General features: G+C 50.0%; 1 protein-coding gene and 1 long non-coding RNA gene across 25 annotated transcripts in view; one reads left to right on the plus strand and one right to left on the minus strand.

Annotated features, from left to right (window-relative positions):
* Window positions 1–13,062: 13,062 nt before the first annotated feature.
* Window positions 13,063–20,411, minus strand: part of LOC116957594 (coiled-coil and C2 domain-containing protein 1A-like) — a 78,190-nt gene continuing 70,841 nt past the window's right edge. For both annotated transcript variants that reach the window (XM_076056792.1, XM_076056790.1), the window contains exons 25-29: window positions 19,866–19,929; window positions 16,806–16,932; window positions 15,204–15,280; window positions 14,089–14,136; window positions 13,063–13,684 (exon numbers count right to left, since the gene is read on the minus strand). In XM_076056792.1, coding sequence (XP_075912907.1) covers window positions 13,664–13,684; window positions 14,089–14,136; window positions 15,204–15,280; window positions 16,806–16,932; window positions 19,866–19,929 — 337 coding nt within the window. In that variant the 3' untranslated portion in view covers window positions 13,063–13,663. The remainder of the gene's footprint in view (window positions 13,685–14,088; window positions 14,137–15,203; window positions 15,281–16,805; window positions 16,933–19,865; window positions 19,930–20,411) is intronic.
* LOC142907358 (uncharacterized) lies at window positions 16,929–20,058 on the plus strand. Of its 23 annotated transcripts, XR_012930981.1 has the most exons (5): window positions 16,929–18,197; window positions 18,272–19,059; window positions 19,134–19,191; window positions 19,229–19,478; window positions 19,516–20,057. It is a non-coding gene; the product is annotated as an uncharacterized LOC142907358 (long non-coding RNA). The 23 variants fall into 23 exon arrangements; XR_012930977.1 differs by having other exon boundaries at window positions 18,272–19,182; window positions 19,331–19,478; window positions 19,516–20,058; XR_012930982.1 differs by lacking the exon at window positions 19,134–19,191 and having other exon boundaries at window positions 18,272–19,080.

The raw sequence follows: 20,411 nt of genomic DNA on the forward strand, positions 1-20,411 counted from the left end.
AGTGTGGTGGTCACAGACGCCATGAGAGGAGGGCCCAATCAGAGTTGGCCCTCCCCCCACAACACTGTCCACGACAGAGTTTCCCGTCCCGCACCACGAGGAGGTAGGGGGTTGTTTTGCCATACACACTCACATACACAGACACACATACACACTCTACATACACACACTCTCATACACTCACACTCACATACACACACTCACATACACACACTCTCGCATACACACTCACTCACACACTCTACATACACACATACATACATACACACTCTACATACACACACTCACATACACTCACATACACACTCTACATACACACATACATACACACTCTACATACACACACTCACATACACTCATACTCCCATACACACAGAACCACTCACATACACACACACACTCACATACACACTCACATACACACAATCACTCACATACACACTCTACATACACACACACACTCACATACACACTCACATACACACACACTCACATACACACTCACATACACACACTCACTCACATACACACTCTAGATACACACACACTCACATACACACATAGACACTCACAAAAAAACAAATATCACCTGTATAGCCTTTACAGACTGTTGGGGCAAGTGCTGTTAGTGAGCAGCACCTATGAAGGCTGGCACGGCACACGAGGGGGTGGGTGGCCAGCACCACGCCCGGCCGCATTTGTCTCCCCAGTTGCGATGTTTAAACATCACACCAAGCACTCAGTTGAGGCAGAGTCACTTGTGTTGGCCGTGAGCGGGAATCAAACTCGGTACGCTAGGTTCGTAGCGAAGCGCACTAACCACTACACCACCGCTCCCCATATATATACACACACACTCATATACATACACCCCATCACATACACACACTCACATACACACATACACACTCTACATACACACTCTACATACACACTTTACATACACACTCTACATACACACACACTCACTCAGATACACACTCACTCACATACACACACACTCACATACACACTCACTCACATACACACTCACTCACATACACACACACTCACTCACATACACAATCACATACACACTCTACATACACACAGTCTCATACACACACACTCACTCGACATACACAGTCACATACACACACATACACTCACACACACATACATATACACAGTCACATACACACTCATATACATACACACAGCCACATACACACTCTACATTTACACACTCACATACACACTCTACATACACATACACACATACATACACACATACACACTCTACATACACACAGTGACACACTCACTCACTCCGATAGCAGCCCGGCAGGAAGCCTGCACTCACAGATTGCACACTCACTTACACACGTGTATACATACATACACATGCAACCACACATACACGTAGTCACACACAGCCTGCAGTACGAGTGGACTAGTGGCCACGGGAGGTAATGACAGGGGAGTCAGCCTGCAGTACGAGTGGACTAGTGGCCACGGGAGGTAATGACAGGGGAGTCAGCTTGCAGTACGAGTGGACTAGTGGCCACGGGAGGTAATGATAGGGGAGTCAGCTTGCAGTACGAGTGGACTAGTGGCCACGGGAGGTAATGACAGGGGAGTCAGCTTGCAGTGGGAGTTGACGAGTGGCCACGGGAGGTAATGACAGGGGAGTCAGCTTGCAGTACGAGTTGACGAGTGGCCACGGGAGGTAATGACAGGGGAGTCCGCTAGCAGTACGAGTTGATGAGTGGCCACGAGGAGGTAATGACAGGGGAGTCAGCTTGCAGTACGAGTGGACTAGTGGCCACGGGAGGTAATGGCAGGGGAGTCAGCTTGCAGTACGAGTGGACTAGTGGCCACGGGAGGTAATGACAGGGGAGTCAGCCTACAGTGTGAATGGACTGGTGGCCACGGGAGGCAATGACAGGGGAGTTAGCTTGCAGTACGAGTGAACTAGTGGCCACGGGAGGTAATGACAGGGGAGTTAGCCTGCAGTACGAGTGGACTAGTGGCCACGGGAGGTAATGACAGGGGAGTCAGCTTGCAGTACGAGTGGACTAGTGGCCACGGGAGGTAATGACAGGGGAGTCAGCTTGCAGTGGGAGTTGACGAGTGGCCACGGGAGGTAATGACAGGGGAGTTAGCTTGCAGTACGAGTGGACTAGTGGCCACGAGAGGTAATGACAGGGGAGTTTAACACAGGCTTTCGCGGCAAATATTATTCATAATAAAGGTTTTTGGGTTAGATCGCGTTATTTATAAATGTGTCGTAACCCTCCACCACTCGACACGGCCAATCAGCAAAAAAGTGTCACGTTGACAAAAGACAAATAGTTCACTACTTTAGCCCACCGGTGTGTTGAAGAGTGAATCCACAACAGTTACAGTTTGAGTACGACGTTTCGCTGGTAATTACATCCAGCATCAACGGGCAATTCGCCAGAATGGTAAAGCCGTCGCTTGCTCCCGGTCTTAAATAGAGCAGCAGGGTGACGTCATCTTTTAACTCATTTCAGGTGCAGTGATTGGAGGCGGAGGGGGGAGGGTATTTCTAATTATATAATCGATTGGTAATCAGTCAATGGTTATGATTAGTAATGAGTTGTCGATTAGTATTTAGTTGTAATGTGTGTTATTGTGATCATATGCTACGTTAGTAATCTGTTAATTAGTATGTTTCCCCTATAAGGAATTGTAATATGTATTATTTAATAATACGATTCCAAGCCGCACTAAGCCTGTAGCTGTCAGAGCGATTAAAGTTATTTCTATTCTCAATTTCAATGGATTCTCTAATTAGTCTTTACTAGTAATAGTTAGTTTTACACAACACTTCAACGTTATCAAAATCAATTGAGTGTCCTTGTTGACAAGCATGTTCTGCCACTGCCGACAGTTGTGTTTGAGATAATTTAATATTTCTTTGATGCTCTTTTAGTCTTATGCTGATGTTACGTCCCGTCTGTCCAATATAGCATCTGCCACATAAACAATCCGATATACACCTTCTGTTGATAATTTAGGTAATGCATCTTTAGTGCAAGATACTAGTTTTTGAATTTTTGTGTACTGTACCAAATCTTACTGTAATGTTTTGCTTTTGCAAAACACGGGCTAATTTGTCAGTTACTCCTGAGATATATGGAATTTTAATTGTTTTAACAATCTGATCGCTTTCAGCAGTATTGCTTTGCGATCGTGATTTGGCATTCAGTGCTCTGTTAATTTGACCATTATTGTAGCCATTCTGTCGTAGTGCTTCTTTAACGTGTTTGATCTCTCTCACTAGACTTTCACCATCTGACACTGTTTTAGCCCGATGTATGAGCGTCTTGATAAGAGAGGATTTCTGAGCTGGATGATGATGCGAATCTGCATTCAGATAGGCATCAGTGTGCGTTTGCTTTCTGTAAACGCTGTTATTTTACCGTTTAGGCCATGTCCAAGCAAAATATCTAGGAACGGGAGTGTGTTATTCACCTCCATTTCCATGGTGAACTGGATGGCCGGATTTTGTGCATTGAGATGATTTATAAAATCATTAAGTGTATCTTTACCATGTGGCCAGACAACCAAAGTGTCATCCACATATCTAAACAAAAAAGATGGTTTTAATGTGCTCGAGGCAAGTGCTCTTCAAAGTTTTCCATGTACACATTTGCTATACCAGGGGATAAAGGAGAGCCCATTGCTGCTCCTTCCTTTTGTTTAAAGAAATCCCCTCTCCATAAGAAGTGTTATTTAAACAATGGTCTGCAAGTTTCGGAATATCTTTTGGTAAACCTGTATTCTTTACTAGTGTATCATGTAATTTAAGCAATTCGTTCACTGGAACCTTAGTGAATAGAGAAATCACATCAAAACTTACCAGAATATCATTAGGATTAAGTTTAATATCTTTAATCACATTCAGATCAGATCAGAACAGATCAGATCAGATCAGAAAGGGTTTTATTCGCCATGTAAGTTCACACCGACACGGAATTTACTTTGGCAGGATGGTGCATACATTCAACATATAGGAATCTAAAATCTTAAATAAGTTTTAAACAAGTCTTACTATAATAAGGGTTAAAAGTCTAACATTAAGGGGCTGAAGTATATAAAATTAAATAAATATCGAATATAAAATAGCTTTAAGATATAATTTAAAAATACAAATAGGGAAACATAGTTAATATCAGCAACGTGTCGTTATGTAGCTCAAATGTTAAAAACAGTGTTAGCCCTTGGCCTTGTTTAACAGGCCAGCAGCAGATGGGAAGAAACTGTTTTTATGGCGTGAGGTTTTGGTCCTGATGGACCGAAGCCTTCTGCCGGAGGGGAGTAGCTGAAACAGATTCACAAGATGTTCTGAATTTCTTATGAATGAATATGTCCTACCGATGTAGGGCTGTATTTGTTTACTCTTTGGTTCTATTCAGTAAAGTCACGTAGGTAAAAAATAAAACAAAAATCACGATGCTTCGGCCACAACACAAGCGGCCTTCAACAGGGGAAGGGATCAGGCTGTCTCGAGGACAGCGCTGGAGTGAAACACAGCCACGCTCAGACCGTGACCTTTAAGCTGTGTGTGAGGAAACAAGGTGCCTTGACAAAGGAATTAGCATAAAAATTAGCATTTAATTGGCCGACTTAACATGATGAACGGTGTAGAGGTGGTGTACATGCGGGTGAACATGCCGGTTGGCGAGGGGGGGAGGGGGAGTTTACCTATTGATGGTGTGAAAATGGAATTTAAGAGCTGCGAAAGTTTGGGGTACCACTACTTGAAAAATATACTGTACCATTTAAAATTAGTTTAATGTTTGGTTTGATTTAGAACATCTTTCCAATGGTTGCTCAATTTGAAACCATCCTCTCGGTTGAAATTGTGTCTGTGTTTGTAGATCTGAATTGCCTCGTGAACAAATCTCTGATAAAAACCCGTGGGTTTGCAAAGAACCTTGGTATCGGAGAAAATTATATCGTGATCACCCACAGCGTTGTAACAATGATCAGCTACGGCAGAAGAATTCGTTTTGCCATGTTTCAAATCTGATTTGTGCTCGCGAATTCGGTCAGAGACATGTCGCTTTGTCTCCCCGATATAGCAATCACCGCCATTACAACTCAATTTGTAAACCCCGGGGTACTGTAAGTCAGGAATGACATCCTTCACGGATGGGATCAGATCACGAATTTTGTGTACTGTATTGAACCGGACCTGGATCTTGTGTTTGTTTAGAATTTTGGATATCTTTTTAGTAACGCCTGCTATATATGGTAGTGTGATGGTTTTGGCCGGAGTATCAAGTGGTTGTTTCTGTATGGAGGGAGAAACAGCTTGGCGGATGGTACGGTCAGAGTATCCATTCCTTTTGAGGGCCAGGTGTACATGTTTTAATTCACTGGTCAGGTGGTGTTGGTCCGAAATGCAATGAGCCCTATGGTATAAAGTTTTGATGAGAGAATTCTTTTGGGCTGGGTGGTGGTGGGAATCAGGTTTCAAGTAGGAATCTGTGTGGGTGGGTTTTCCTGTAGACAGAATGCCCCAATGAGCCATCAGGTCTCCTCTCAAACAGAACATCTAAGAATGGTAGCTTGCCATCTTTCTCCACTTCCATGGTGAATTTGATGGCGGGATGTCTGGAATTGATGTGGTGTAGGAAAAGGTTCAGAGCTGGGAGGCCATGTGGCCAAATGACGAAAGTGTCATCCACATATCTCTTCCACAGGGAAGGTCTGAGGGTGGAAGTCTGGATGGCGTCTGATTCAAATTTCTCCATGAAAATATTGGCTATCACTGGTGACAAGGGGGATCCCATGGGGGTACCCTCATTTTGTTTGTAGAAGGAGCCATTCCACGTAAAGTAGGTATTGTTGAGGCAGTGCCTAACCAGTGCAGGTGTATCGGGGTACCTACATTAAAATGAAATGAGATCCAACTAATACTTTAGAACGTAAGACTACTGCAATAATTGCAAATTAATTAATCCCTAAGAATGAGCAATACCAAATAAAGCCAAGGGCCTCAAAACCACCTAGACTGTATGGGCTACCAAAGATTCGTAAAATAGGCATCCCATTACGACCAATAGTCAGTACAATTGGCTCTGCCACATATAAATTTGCAAAATATATAACTAAACAAATACAGCCCTACATCGGTAGGACATCTTCATTCATAAGAAATTCAGAACATCTTGTGAATGTGATTAAAGATATTAAACTTAATCCTAATGATATTCTGGTAAGTTTTGATGTGATTTCTCTATTCACTAAGGTTCCAGTGAACGAATCGCTTAAATTACTTGATACACTAGTAAAGAATACAGGTTTACCAAAATATATTCCGAAACTTGCTGACCATTGTTTAAATAACACTCACTTCTTATGGAGAGGGGATTTCTTTAAACAAAAGGAAGGAGCAGCAATGGGCTCTCCTTTATCCCCTGGTATAGCAAATGTGTACATGGAAAACTTTGAAGAGCACTTGCCTCGAGCACATTAAACCATCTTTTTGGTTTAGATATGTGGATGACACTTTGGTTGTCTGGCCACATGGTAAAGATACACTTAATGATTTTCTAAATCATCTCAATGCATAAAACCCGGCCATCCAGTTCACCATGGAAATGGAGGTGAATAACACACTCCCATTCCTAGATATTTTGCTTGGACATGGCCTAAACGGTAAAATAACACACAGCGTTTACAGAAAGCAAACGCACACTGATGCCTATCTGAATGCAGATTTGCATCATCATCCAGCTCAGAAATCCTCTCTTAACAATACGCTCATACATCGGGCTAAAACAGTGTCAGATGGTGAAAGTCTAGTGAGAGAGATCAAACACGTTAAAGAAGCACTACGACAGAATGGCTACAATAATGGTCAAATTAACAGAGCACTGAATGCCAAATCACGATCGCAAAGCAATACTGCTGAAAGCGATCAGATTGTTAAAACAACTAAAATTCTATATATCTCAGGAGTAACTGACAAATTAGCCCGTGTTTTGCAAAAGCAAAACATTACAGTAAGATTTGGTACAGTACACAAAAATTCAAAAACTAGTATCTTGCACTAAATACGCATTACCTAAATTATCAACAGAAGGTGTATATCGGATTAATTGTTTATGTGGCAGATGCTATATTGGACAGACGGGACGTAACATCAGCATAAGACTAAAAGAGCATCAGAGAAATATTAAATTATCTCAAACACAACTGTCAGCAGTGGCAGAACATGTTTGTCAACAAGGACACTCAATTGATTTTGACAATGTTGCAGTGGTGTGTAAAACTAATTATTACTGGCAAAGACTAATTAGAGAATCCATTGAAATTGAGAATAGAAATAACTTTAATCGCTCTGACAGCTACAGGCTTAGTGCGGCTTGGAATCGTATTAATAAATACATATGACAATTCCTTATAGGGGAAACACATACTAATTAACGGATTACTAACGTAGCATATAATCACAATAACACACATTACAACTAATTACTAACCTACAACTCATTACTAATCATAACCATTGACTGATTACCAATCGATTATATAATTAGAAATACCCCCCCACCTCCGCCTCCAATCACTGCACCTGAAATGAGTTAAATGATGACGTCACCCTGCTGCTCTATTAAGACCGGGAGCAAGCGACGGCTTTACCATTCTGGCGAATTGCCCGTTGATGCTGGATGTAATTACCAGCGAAATGTCGTACTCAAACTGTAACTGTTGTGGATTCACTCTTCAACACACCAGTGGGCTAAAGTAGTGAACTATTTGTCTTTTGTCAATGTGACACTTTTTTGCTGATTGGCCGTGTCGGGTGGTGGAGGGTTACGACACATTTATAAATAACGCGATCTAACCCAAAAACCTTTATTATGAATGACAGTGGAGTCAGCTTGCAGTACGAGTGGAATAGTGGCCACGGGCGGTAATGACAGGGGGAGTCAGCTTGCAGTACGAGTGGACTAGTGGCCACGGGAGGTAATGACAGGGGAGTCAGCCTGCAGTATGAGTGGACTAGTGGCCACGGGCGGTAATGACAGGGGGAGTCAGCTTGCAGTACGAGTGGACTAGTGGCTACGGGAATGATCGAGAATGGGAGCGTGGCCAGGTGACGGAAGGGGACGGTGGAGTCCACCGGTGGAGCGAGCGTCTAGACACCAGTTTAACACGTAGGCTTTCGCGACCAATATTATTCATTTAAGGCCATGTGAAGTTCCAGCATCATCGGGCAATTGCCCGATGATGCTGGAAGTATTTACCAGCGAAACGTCGTACTCAAACTGTAAATGTGGATTCACTCTTCAACACACCAGTGGGCTGAAGTAGTGAATTATTTGTCTTTTGTCAACGTGACACCTTTTTTTTTGCTGATTGGCCGTGTCGGGTGGTGGAGGGTTACGACACATTTATAAATAAACGCGATCTAACCCAAAAACCTTTATTATGAAGTCTAGACACCAGCGAGACGGTTCGGGAATGGGGGCGTGGCCTCGGACCGGACAGAAGGGAGATGCGTGGGAGACTCGGGGCTGTTGTAGTGGGGGTCTCTGCCATTTGCAGCGTGAGCACGCGGCTCCTTAAGAAATAAACCATCTCAAGACAAGTGCGTCCAAGTCGCCATTACACACTCACAGGTTACACACACACTTACATGCTTAAATATGAAGATTCCCCGTGCAGCCTTAACAGTGCAGGAGCAAGTGTTGTTAGCGAGTAGCACCTATGAACGCCGGCATGCCGCACGAGGGGTTGGGTGGCCAGCACCACCCTCGGCCGCCTGTCTCCCTAATGGTGATGTTTACAAATCGCACCAGGAACTCAGTTGAGGTCGAGTTGACCCAGGGGAGGTCTTGGACCGGTTCAGATAATCACCGGGAATCGAACCCGGGTCCCCGGGTGGTGATGTCACCACAGCGCTTGTGCTAGGCTATGTGCACTTTAAGCCCATGTGAAGTGTCGAACGCCCACTGGCAGGAGGTCACAGGACAGACGCAGCAGGTGCCATGGGTCGACTGAGATGACTGGCTGATGCACCACGTGTGCCCCCTACTGTGCCAACCTGCTGTGCTATTATCACCCGGCGCTCCACTCGTTGTTGTGAGCGTCGCTCCTCCGTTGTTGTTGGAGGGCGACTGCCTCCAACTGCCCAGTAGCATCCTTCACGAGCCTCCTCCACAGAGGCCGATCTTAACTCTGCTGGTACCAAACTTCGGCAAGTCCAATCAGCTTCATATCCCCTTGTACCACATCACTCTTATCTCTTCTCTAGCCCGTCTGTTCCCGAGCTTTCCTAGCACACACTCACTAACACACACTCACTAACAACAACCGCCATTCGCCACTAAGTGGCGGTGACGTCACCACGACGCTTGTGCCAGGCTATGTGCACCCTGAGGCCACGTGAAGTGTCGAACGCCCGCTGGCAGGTCGCGGGGCAGACCCAGGTGCCACGGGTCGACTGACTGAGATGACTGGCTGATGCACCACCTGTGCCCCCTACTGTGCCAACCTGCTGTGCTTTAGCCACCCGGTGCTCCGCTCGTTGTTTTGAGCGTCGCTCCTCCGCCCTCCGTTGTTGTTGGAGGGCAACTACCTTCAACTGCCCAGTAGCGTCCTTCACGAGCCTCCTCCACAGAGGCCGATCTTGACACCGCTGGTACCAGTCATCGGCAAGTCCACTCAGCTCCACGTCCTCCTGTACCACATCACTCCATCTCTTCTCTAGCCCGTGCCGCGTCCGCTTAGCCCCCTCGATCCGGCTTAACATGTTTCGGCATGAGGTGGCTGGGCATGCGGGCTACATGACCCAGCCATCGCAGCCTTGCCCACCGGAGGAGCTCACCGATGGGATCTTGCCCAGATCTTTCAAGGATTTGTGAGCTCCTCACACAATCCAGTCTGGTTAAACCCAGGATGGATCGTAGGCAGGCCAGCCTAAATGTTTCTAACCGGCGAAGATGTTCCATTAGGGGGGTCCACGTTTCGCAAGCGTAGAGAAGGGAGGGAATGACCGTGGCCGAGAAGACCTGAAGCTTAGTGCGGAGCGACAGACCAGGTAGCTTCCACACAGCGTTACGCAACCGATGAAAAGATATTGCCGCTCGACTGATTCGGAGTGAGACCTCTGCTGTTAAACTGGAGCCAGTCATAAGCACACTGCCCAGGTATGGGAAACTCTCCACTCTCTCCACAACTGCCCCATCACCGATTGGGAGTTGTGGGGGTGGAGTGTACGATGGTACAAAATACCCAGGCAGGTGCTTAGTTTTGGTGGGGCTGATGGTAAGCCCCCACCTGTTAGTGGCACGCTCCAGTCTCAGCAGCAGCGTCTCCAACTCCTCCTCTGAATGAGCAGCTATTACCAAATCATCAGCATACATAATGTGGTTGAGCAATAGGGAGCCATCCCTTGACCGCACCCGGGCATCGATCAGCCTCCCATTATATCTGTACCATATGGTGATTCCTCCGGTACAGCTATTTAAGGCTTCACGAACTACGTGGTCAAAATAGATGTTAAATAATGTGGGAGCCAGAGGACATCCCTGTCGCACCCCAAGGTTAACAGGGAATGGCTCTGACTCCCGGCCACGTAGTTTTACCCGGGCCCGCTCACCATCATGAAGGTCCTTAATGATGGTGAGCAGAGGGTCAGGTACTCCAAAAGCACGAAGAACAACCCAGAGCCCCGGCCTACTGATGGTATCATAGGCCTTGACCAGGTCAATAAAGCAGAGATGTAGGTCTTGTTGGAATTCCCTACACCTCTGCTGTAGCAGACGGACAGAAAATATGGCATCTGTGCAGGACCGCCCTTTCCTGAAACCGCATTGGGGCTCCGCAAGCCTCTCCTCAGCGTGCCTGGCAAGGCGATGTTGAATAATCCTTGCCAAGACCTTTCCCGGCACACTGAGGAGATGCCCCTGTAGTTGTTACAGTCTGTGCGGTCCCCCTTCTTAAAAAGGGGGACCACCAGGGCATCCTTCCAATCCAGCGGAACTCGTCCAGTGGTCCAGACTGTTATGATGTCATATAGGGCAGTCTGTGCACCAACGCCACCCTCCCTCAGCATTTCGCTTGGGAGATCATCTCTACCCGCTGCCTTTCCTGGTCTCAGACTCCGGATCGCCTTCAGTACTTCCTCAACAGATGGCACCTCAGCCAGCCACTCACAGGGCGTGACTTCTTCCAATATTTGAGGCACCGCAGCCTCAGCAGGGTCATCCTCACTTTGTGCCACGTTTTCCTGGCTGAGGGATTTTCCCTCCCCCAGGACCTCACAGAAATGCTCAGCAAATCTGCAAACCTGTTCCTGGGGGTCGGAGATTGGGTCACCGTTTTTTCCCCTAATGATGGTAATAGGTGTGGCGCTGCAGATTACTTTTTTGATGGAGTTAAATAGAGATTTGTGATCACAGGCCACTGATGCAGACTCCATCTCCTCAGCAACCCACGACCACCACCCATCCTTGCAGCGCCTCACGGCTCTCCGAACCTCCGAGCGAAGGCTGTGGTAAGCCTCCTCATTCTCTGACATGGGATTCTGTAGCCGATGACAGTGGGCCTGTCCTTTTTTCTCAACCATCCTGAACACCTCCTCTGTCAGCCAGGGTCTCTGGGGAGGTCTGGACCACGTACCCAAAGCAGCCATTGCAGCTGCATGAGTCACAGTCCTAAACCTCGCCCCTTTACACTCGACATCAGGAGGAGTCGGGGACGATGACATTCCCAGCCGCAAGCGATGATGAAATTCTCGCTTGCAACTTTCATCAGATAACTGAGACCAGGCCACTTTAGGTTGGAATGGGGTCCTGGGTGTACACCCACCACCGGAGTGGAAGAATGGCAGGCGCATCTTACAGATGACGAGTCGATGGTCAGAGGGCAGATCAGCTCAACGGTAGGTTCTGGTGTCAAGGACATGGGCTCGCATCCGCTGGTCCGTCACTATGTAGTCCAGCAGATGTTCTTGCTTGGACCCGGCATGCATCCATGATGTTGTGTGGATGCGCCGATGCCGGAACAGCGTGTTGGTAATTACAAGCCCATGGGCTGCAGAAAAATCTAGCAGCCTCCTACCGTTGTTATTGAGCTGATCTGGCCCATGCCCTCCAATCACTCCAGACCAGGTGCCAGTATCATGACCAACTCGGGCATTGAAGTCACCCAACATGATGACTCTATCCCGAGGGGCCACTTTAGCCAGCACCTGTGACAGGAGGTCATCGAAGGCATCTGACTCATCGGCTTTGCCTGCATCCCTCCACGGATGTTCATCTTTGGTGGGGGCTTAAGTAACCACGACCACCATTCCTCGCCTCCGGTTGATGGGAAGGCGAGCCCAAAGTAGCCTGGGACTTACAGCTTCCCACACCTCACCGCCACGCTCCCACGCCCCCTTCATTCTTTTGTTCAAAAGAAGAGCCACACCCTGTTGTTTGGCAGTCTGCTGCCCCGAGTAGAGGACTGTCCACCCTTCATGGTGGTAGGAGCCAGAGCCGGTCCACCGGACCTCCTGAATGCCACATAGATCCAGGCGGTACCGGTCCAGCTCCCGACAAGGGAGTGGCAGCCTCTCCTCCGCAGTGAGCGTTCGAACATTCCACGTGGCCACCCGTAGTGGCTTTTCGTTGTTTCTGGAGGAGCCCCGAGGGTAGAGATTCAATCTCCTGGCTCCGCCAATTGGGGTTTGGCCAGGAGACGTCATAGACGCCTGTCCCCCCGGGGCCTCCGGCACAAGCTTATTAGTTACATATTTCAGTTTAACTCGTGGTTTATTGGTAATTAATTGAAGGTGGAGGGGTTACCAGCCCCTCGCACCCATCCAGAGCCCCCGTTTAGCCCCTGTGGTGGACACATATGCCATGAGGGGAGGAGCCAATCAAAATTGGACCTCCCCCCACAGGACTGTCCACGACAGAGTTGCCCGTCCGGCACCGCGAGGAGGTAGGGGGTTGTTTTGCCGGACACACTCACACACACACACACACTAACACACTCTCACTAATATTCAGACACTCCTAACACAGAGAGACACGTCATACAATCATCCAGCAGTAGAATAAGACTGTCTTTATTATTTTAATTGTTTACCTATCTTTGTGTATCTCTGAGTATATATAATTGAGTCTGAATATATGCATCTCTATGAGTCTATATGTATCTTTATGAGTCTATATGTATCTTTATGCATCTCTATAAGTCTTATGTATCTCTGAGTCTGTCTCTGAGTATGTATTTCAATGAGTATCTATGTATCTCTATGTGTCTTTGAGTCAATGTATCTCTAGGAGTCTGAGTCGATAGACTCAGACTCATAAACTCACCACACCAAGAACCATCGACTCACCACACAGACGCATAGACTCAAAACACCGAAACCCATAGAATCATCGTACAGAGACCCACAAAATCACCAGAGATCCATAGACTCACCACACATAGATCCATAGACTCACCACACCGAGACCAATGAATAATAATGAATTAACTAGTAACCAAGTATTAAGCAATTAACCCAATAACCCAATAACCAGTAAGCTGAATTGACCAGGAGCTTCCGAAATGCATTGTGGGTAGTGGAGGAGCAGAACTTCATTTGATGTCTTTGCCACGTCCTGTCACGCAATCCTGCCCCGTATCCAATAGGTTCTTAGTCCTGGAAGGCACGGAGCTATGGGGAGAAAAAGACACAGGCAAAGCTACCTCAGGTAGCCTCACTCACCCACCCACCAACCCATTCACCAACCCACCGACCGACCGACCCACTCACCAACCCACCAACCGACCCACCCACCCACCGACTGACCCACCGACCGACCGACCCACCCACCCACCGACCCACCCACCCACCGACCCAACGACCCACCCACTCATCAATCCACCAACTCACCAAATCACCCACTCATTTATCCACTCACCCACTCAACCTACTCACTCAATCATTCAGTCACCCACCCACTCACATACTCACCCACCTACTCCCTCACTCACCCCCTCACTCAATCTCTCACCCACTCACCCCCTCACTCAATCTCTCACCCATCCACCCACACACCGACCCACTCACCCACTCACCTCTTTCTGGATGAGTCTTACACGTTCAATGGCTTTGCGTTCATGTTCCTGGGAATGCAGAGAGCTTAAAGATGAGATTCCACCCACCACACGGTCCCTCCCCACTACCCACAGGGTCTCTCCCCACTACCCACAGGGTCCCTCCCCACTACCCACAGGGTCCCTCCCCACTACCCACAGGGTCCCTCCACACTACCCACAGGGTCCCTCCCCACTACCCACAGGGTCCGTGTGTCTCCCCCGCATCTCCACCGCGTCTCCCCTGTGTCTCCCCTGTGTCTCCCCCATGTCTCCCCCGTGTCTCCCCTGTGTCTCCCCTGTGTCTCCCCTGTGTCTCTGCCATGTCTCCCCCGTGTCTCCCCTGTGTCTCCCCCGTGTCTCCCCCGTGTCTCTGCCATGTCTCCCCTGTGTCTCCCCTGTGTCTCCCCCGCATCTCCACCGCGTCTCCCCCGTGTCTCCCCTGTGTCTCTGCCATGTCTCCCCTGTGTCTCCCCTGTGTCTCTGCCATGTCTCCCCCGTGTCTCCCCTGTGTCTCCCCTGTGTCTCTGCCATGTCTCCCCTGTGTCTCCCCTGTGTCTCCCCTGTGTCTCCCCTGTGTCTCCCCTGTGTCTCTGCCGTGTCTCTGCCGTGTCTCCCCTGTGTCTCCCCTGTGTCTCCCCCGTGTCTCCCCCGTGTCTCCCCCGTGTCTCCCCCGTGTCTCCCTTATGTCTCCCCTGTGTCTTCCCTGTGTCTTCCCTGTGTCTCCCTTATGTCTCCCCTGTGTCTCCCCTGTGTCTCTGCCATGTCTCCCCTGTGTCTCCCCTGTGTCTCCCCTGTGTCTCCCCTGTGTCTCCCCTGTGTCTCTGCCGTGTCTCCCCTGTGTCTCCCCTGTGTCTCCCCTGTGTCTCCCCCGTGTCTCCCCCGTGTCTCCCCCGTGTCTCCCCCGTGTCTCCCCCGTGTCTTCCCTGTGTCTTCCCTGTGTCTCCCTTATGTCTCCCCTGTGTCTCCCCTGTGTCTCCCCCGTGTCTCCCCCGTGTCTCCCCCGTGTCTCCCCTGTCTCCCCTGTGTCTCCCCTGTGTCTCCCCCGTGTCTCCCCTGTGTCTCCCCTGTGTCTCCCCTGCATCGCCTCTCCACACCTTGTCTCCGGACTGCTGGTATCTCTTTGCATCTTGGGAGTAGCGAGAATATTCAGTCTTGAGAAACGCAGTGAAGTCTACGCAGAGACACGGTGAGACACGGTGAGATACGGTGAGGAAACACAGGGACGAGGCACAGAGAAGAGACACGGTGAGACACGGTGAGACACGGTGAGACACGGGGAGAGAGAGAGACACGAGGAGAAAGGGAGAGAGACACGAGGAGAAAGGGAGAGAGACGGGGGAGAACGGTGAGACACGGGGAGAGAGACACAGGGAGAGATACGGAGAGACAAAGGGAGACACAGGGAGAGACACCGGGAGACACAGGGAGAGACACAGGGAGAGACACAGGGAGAGATACGGAGAGACAAAGGGAGAGACACAGGGAGACACGGGGAGAGACACGGCGAGAGACACAGAGAGAAACATGGGGGAGACACAGGGAGAGACACAGGGAGAGACACAGGGAGAGACACGGGGGATACACGGGGAGAGACACAGGGAGAGACACGGGAACAAACGGGGAGACACGGGGAGACATGGGGAGACACGGGGAGAGACACGGGGAGACATAGGGAGAGACACGGCGAGAGACACGAGGAGACACAGGGAGACACGAGGAAACACAGGGAGACACAGGGAGAGACACGGCGAGAGACACGGGGGAGACACGGGGAGAGACACGGCGAGAGACACAAGGAGACACGGGGAGAGACACAGGGAGAGATACGGAGAGACAAAGGGAGAGACATGGTGAGACACGGTGAGACACGGGGAGAGAGAGACACGGGGAGAAAGGGAGAGAGACGGGGGAGAACGGTGAGACACGGGGAGAGAGACACAGGGAGAGACACAGGGAGAGATACGGAGAGACAAAGGGAGACACAGGGAGAGACACCGGGAGACACAGGGAGAGACACAGGGAGAGACACAGGGAGAGATACGGTGAGACAAAGGGAGAGACACAGGGAGACACGGGGAGAGACACGGCGAGAGACACAGGGAGAAACATGGGGGAGACACAGGGAGAGACACAGGGAGAGACACGGGGGATACACGGGGAGAGACACAGGGAGAGACACGGGGACAAACGGGGAGACACGGGGAGACACGGGGAGACACGGGGAGACACGGGGAGAGACACGGGGAGAAACAGGGAGACACGAGGAGACACAGGGAGACATAGGGAGAGACACGGCGAGAGGCACGAGGGAGAAACGGGGAGACACGGGGAGCGACACGAGGAGACACATGGAGAGACACAGGGAGAGACATGGCGAGAGACACGGGGAGAGACACGAGGAGACACGTGGAGACACGGGGAGAGACACAGGGAGACACAGGGAGACACGGGGAGACACAGGGAGAGACACGAGGAGACATGAGGAGACACGGGGAGAGACACGGGGAGAGACACGAGGAGACACGAGGAGACACGGGGAGAGACACGGGGAGAGACACGGGGACAAACGGGGAGACACGGCGAGAGACACGAGGAGACACTAGGCACTCATTCGATGGCTGAGTCGACCTAGGGGACAGAGAGCGAGAGGCAACTCCGAGTGGGGCCACGAACAGCGCCAAGCCAAGTGGGCGAACCTCTGCGCGCCGCCGGGCCTCCGCTCCGCAGGAAGTGCCGTTGCCGCTCAGCCCTCTGGGAGATGCGGGCGGCCATTTCCCCGAGTGCCGGGGGGAGGGGCTGCCCCCGTTCCCTGAATACAGCCATCTGGGGGTTCAATAACGGGGCGGCCGATCAGTGGGTCAATAAAGGATCCAGGGGATTAATAAAGATCGGTTGGTGAAGAATCAGTGGATAGGTACAGTGGTAGGTGTAGAGCTAGGGGACACAGGTAGGTAGAGTGGTAGGTGTAGAGCTAGGTGACACAGGTAGGTAGAGTGGTAGGTGTAGTGCTAGCTGATACAGGTAGGTAGAGTGGTAGGTGTCGTGCTAGGTGACCAGGTAGATAGAGCGGTAGGTGTAGAGCTAGATGACACAGGTAGGTAGAGTGGTAGGTGTAGAGCTAGGTGATACAGGTAGGTAGAGTGGTAGGTGTAGAGCTAGGTGACACAGGTAGGTAGAGTGGTAGGTGTAGTGCTAGGTGATACAGGTAGGTAGAGTGGTAGGTGTAGAGCTAGGTGATACAGGTAGGTAGAGTGGTAGGTGTAGAGCTAGATGACACAGGTAGGTAGAGTGGTAGGTGTAGAGCTAGATGACACAGGTAGGTAGAGTGGTAGGTGTAGAGCTAGGTGATACAGGTAGGTAGAGTGGTAGGTGTAGAGCTAGGTGATACAGGTAGGTAGAGTGGTAGGTGTAGAGCAAGGTGACACAGGTGGGTAGAGTGGTAGGTGTAGAGCTAGCAGATACAGGTAGGTAGAGTGGTAGGTGTAGAGCAAGGTGACACAGGTAGGTAGAGTGGTAGGTGTAGAGCTAGGTGACACAGGTAGGTAGAGTGGTAGGTGTAGAGCAAGGTGACACAGGTAGGTAGAGTGGTAGGTGTAGTGCTAGGTGACCAGGTAGGTAGAGTGGTAGGTGTAGAGCTAGGTGACACAAGTAGGTAGAGTGATAGGTGTAGTGCTAGGTGATACAGGTAGGTAGAGTGGTAGGTGTAGTGCTAGGTGACACAGGTAGGTAGATTGGTAGGTGTAGAGCTAGGTGATACAGGTAGGTAGAGTGGTAGGTGTAGTGCTAGGTGACACAGGTAGGTAGAGTGGTAGGTGTAGAGCTAGGTGATACAGGTAGGTAGAGTGGTAGGTGTAGAGCTAGGTGACACAGGTAGGTAAAGTGGTAGGTGTAGTGCTAGGTGACACAGGTAGGTAGAGTGGTAGGTGTAGAGCTAGGTGACACAGGTAGGTAGAGTGGTAGGTGTAGAGCTAGGTGATAAAGGTAGGTAGAGTGGTAGGTGTAGTGCTAGGTGACACAGGTAGAGTGGTAGGTGTAGAGCTAGGTGACACAGGTAGGTAGAGTGGTAGGTGTAGAGCTAGGTGATACAGGTAGGTAGAGTGGAAGGTGTAGAGCAAGGTGACACAGGTGGGTAGAGTGGTAGGTGTAGAGCTAAGTGACACAGGTAGGTAGAGTGGAAGGTGTAGTGCTAGGTGACACAGGTAGGTAGAGTGGTAGGTGTAGAGCTAGGTGACACAGGTAGGTAGAGTGGTAGGTGTAGAGCTAGGTGATACAGGTAGGTAGAGTGGTAGGTGTAGTGCTAGGTGACACAGGTAGGTAGAGTGGTAGGTGTAGTGCTAGGTGACACAGGTAGGTAGAGTGGAAGGTGTAGTGCTAGGTGACACAGGTAAGTAGAGTGGTAGGTGTAGAGCTAGGTGACACAGGTAGGTAGAGTGGTAAGTGTAGAGCTAGGTGACACAGGTGGGTAGAGTGGTAGGTGTAGAGCTAGGTGATACAAGTAGGTAGAGTGGTAGGTGGAGAGCTATATGAAACAGGTAGGTAGAGTGGTAGGTGTAGAGCTAGGTGATACAGGTAGGTAGAGTGGTAGGTGTAGAGCTAGGTGACACAGGTAGAGTGGTAGGTGTAGAGCAAGGTGACACAGGTGGGTAGAGTGGTAGGTGTAGAGCTAGCAGATACAGGTAGGTAGAGTGGTAGGTGTAGAGCAAGGTGACACAGGTAGGTAGAGTGGTAGGTGTAGTGCTAGGTGACCAGGTAGGTAGAGTGGTAGGTGTAGAGCTAGGTGACACAGGTAGGTAGAGTGGTAGGTGTAGAGCTAGGTGATACAGGTAGGTAGAGTGGTAGGTGTAGAGCTAGGTGACACAAGTAGGTAGAGTGATAGGTGTAGTGCTAGGTGATACAGGTAGGTAGAGTGGTAGGTGTAGTGCTAGGTGACACAGGTAGGTAGAGTGGTAGGTGTAGTGCTAGGTGACACAGGTAGGTAGAGTGGAAGGTGTAGTGCTAGGTGACACAGGTAAGTAGAGTGGTAGGTGTAGAGCTAGGTGATACAGGTAGGTAGAGTGGAAGGTGTAGAGCTAGGTGACACAGGTAGGTAGAGTTGTAGGTGTAGTGCTAGGTGATACAGGTAGGTAGAGTGGTAGGTGTAGAGCTAGGTGATACAGGTAGGTAGAGTGGTAGGTGTAGAGCTAGGTGATACAGGTAGGTAGAGTGGTAGGTGTAGTGCTAGGTGACACAGGTAGGTAGAGTGGTAGGTGTAGAGCTAGGTGACACAGGTAGGTAGAGTGGTAGGTGTAGAGCTAGGTGATACAGGTAGGTAGAGTGGTAGGTGTAGAGCTAGGTGACACAGGTAGGTAGAGTGGTAGGTGTAGAGCTAGGTGATACAGGTAGATAGAGTAGTAGGTGTAGTACTAGGTGATACAGGTAGGTAGAGTGGAAGGTGTAGAGCTAGGTGACACAGGTAGGTAGAGTTGTAGGTGTAGAGCTAGGTGATACAGGTAGGTAGAGTGGTAGGTGTAGAGCTAGGTGATACAGGTAGGTAGAGTGGTAGGTGTAGAGCTAGGTGATACAGGTAGGTAGAGTGGTAGGTGTAGAGCTAGGAGATACAGGTAGGTAGAGTGGTAGGTGTAGTGCTAGGTGACCAGGTAGGTGACCAGGTAGGTAGAGGGGTAGGTGATCAGGTAGGTAGAGGGGTAGGTGACCAGGTAGGTGACCAGGTAGGTAGAGGGGTAGGTGACCAGGTAGGTGACCAAGTAGGTGGTTACCTGTGCATCACAGAGCTTCTTCTCCAGGCCGAGGACCTCGAGGCTCCACATTCGCGCTGGGACGCTGCACACAGACAAAGCGGCCCCAGGAGGATCACACGGGCGGTCGGGACAAGGGCTTAGGAGCCTCCCACCCACGCACGCACCCACCCACTCACCCAAACATCCACCCTCCCACTCACCCAGCAACCCACCCACTCCCATACCCACTCACCCACCCAGCCACTCACCCATCCACCCAGCCACTCACCCATCCACCCAGCCACTCACCCACCCACCCACTCACCCACCCACTCACCCACTCACCCACTCACCCACCAACCCACTCACCCACCAACCCACTCACCAACCCACTCACCCACCAACCCACTCACCAACCCACTCACCCACCAACCCACTCACCCACCAACCCACTCACCCACTCACCCACCAACCCACTCACCCACCAACCCACTCACCCACCAACCCACTCACCCACCAACCCACTCACCCACCAACCCACTCATCCACTCACCCACCAACCCACTCACCCACCAACCCACTCAC

Source organism: Petromyzon marinus, chromosome 78 (assembly GCF_048934315.1).
Source record: "Petromyzon marinus isolate PM22_M1 ecotype Great Lakes invasive population chromosome 78, UKy_Petmar_22M1.pri1.0, whole genome shotgun sequence".
Lineage (NCBI taxonomy): Eukaryota > Metazoa > Chordata > Hyperoartia > Petromyzontiformes > Petromyzontidae > Petromyzon > Petromyzon marinus.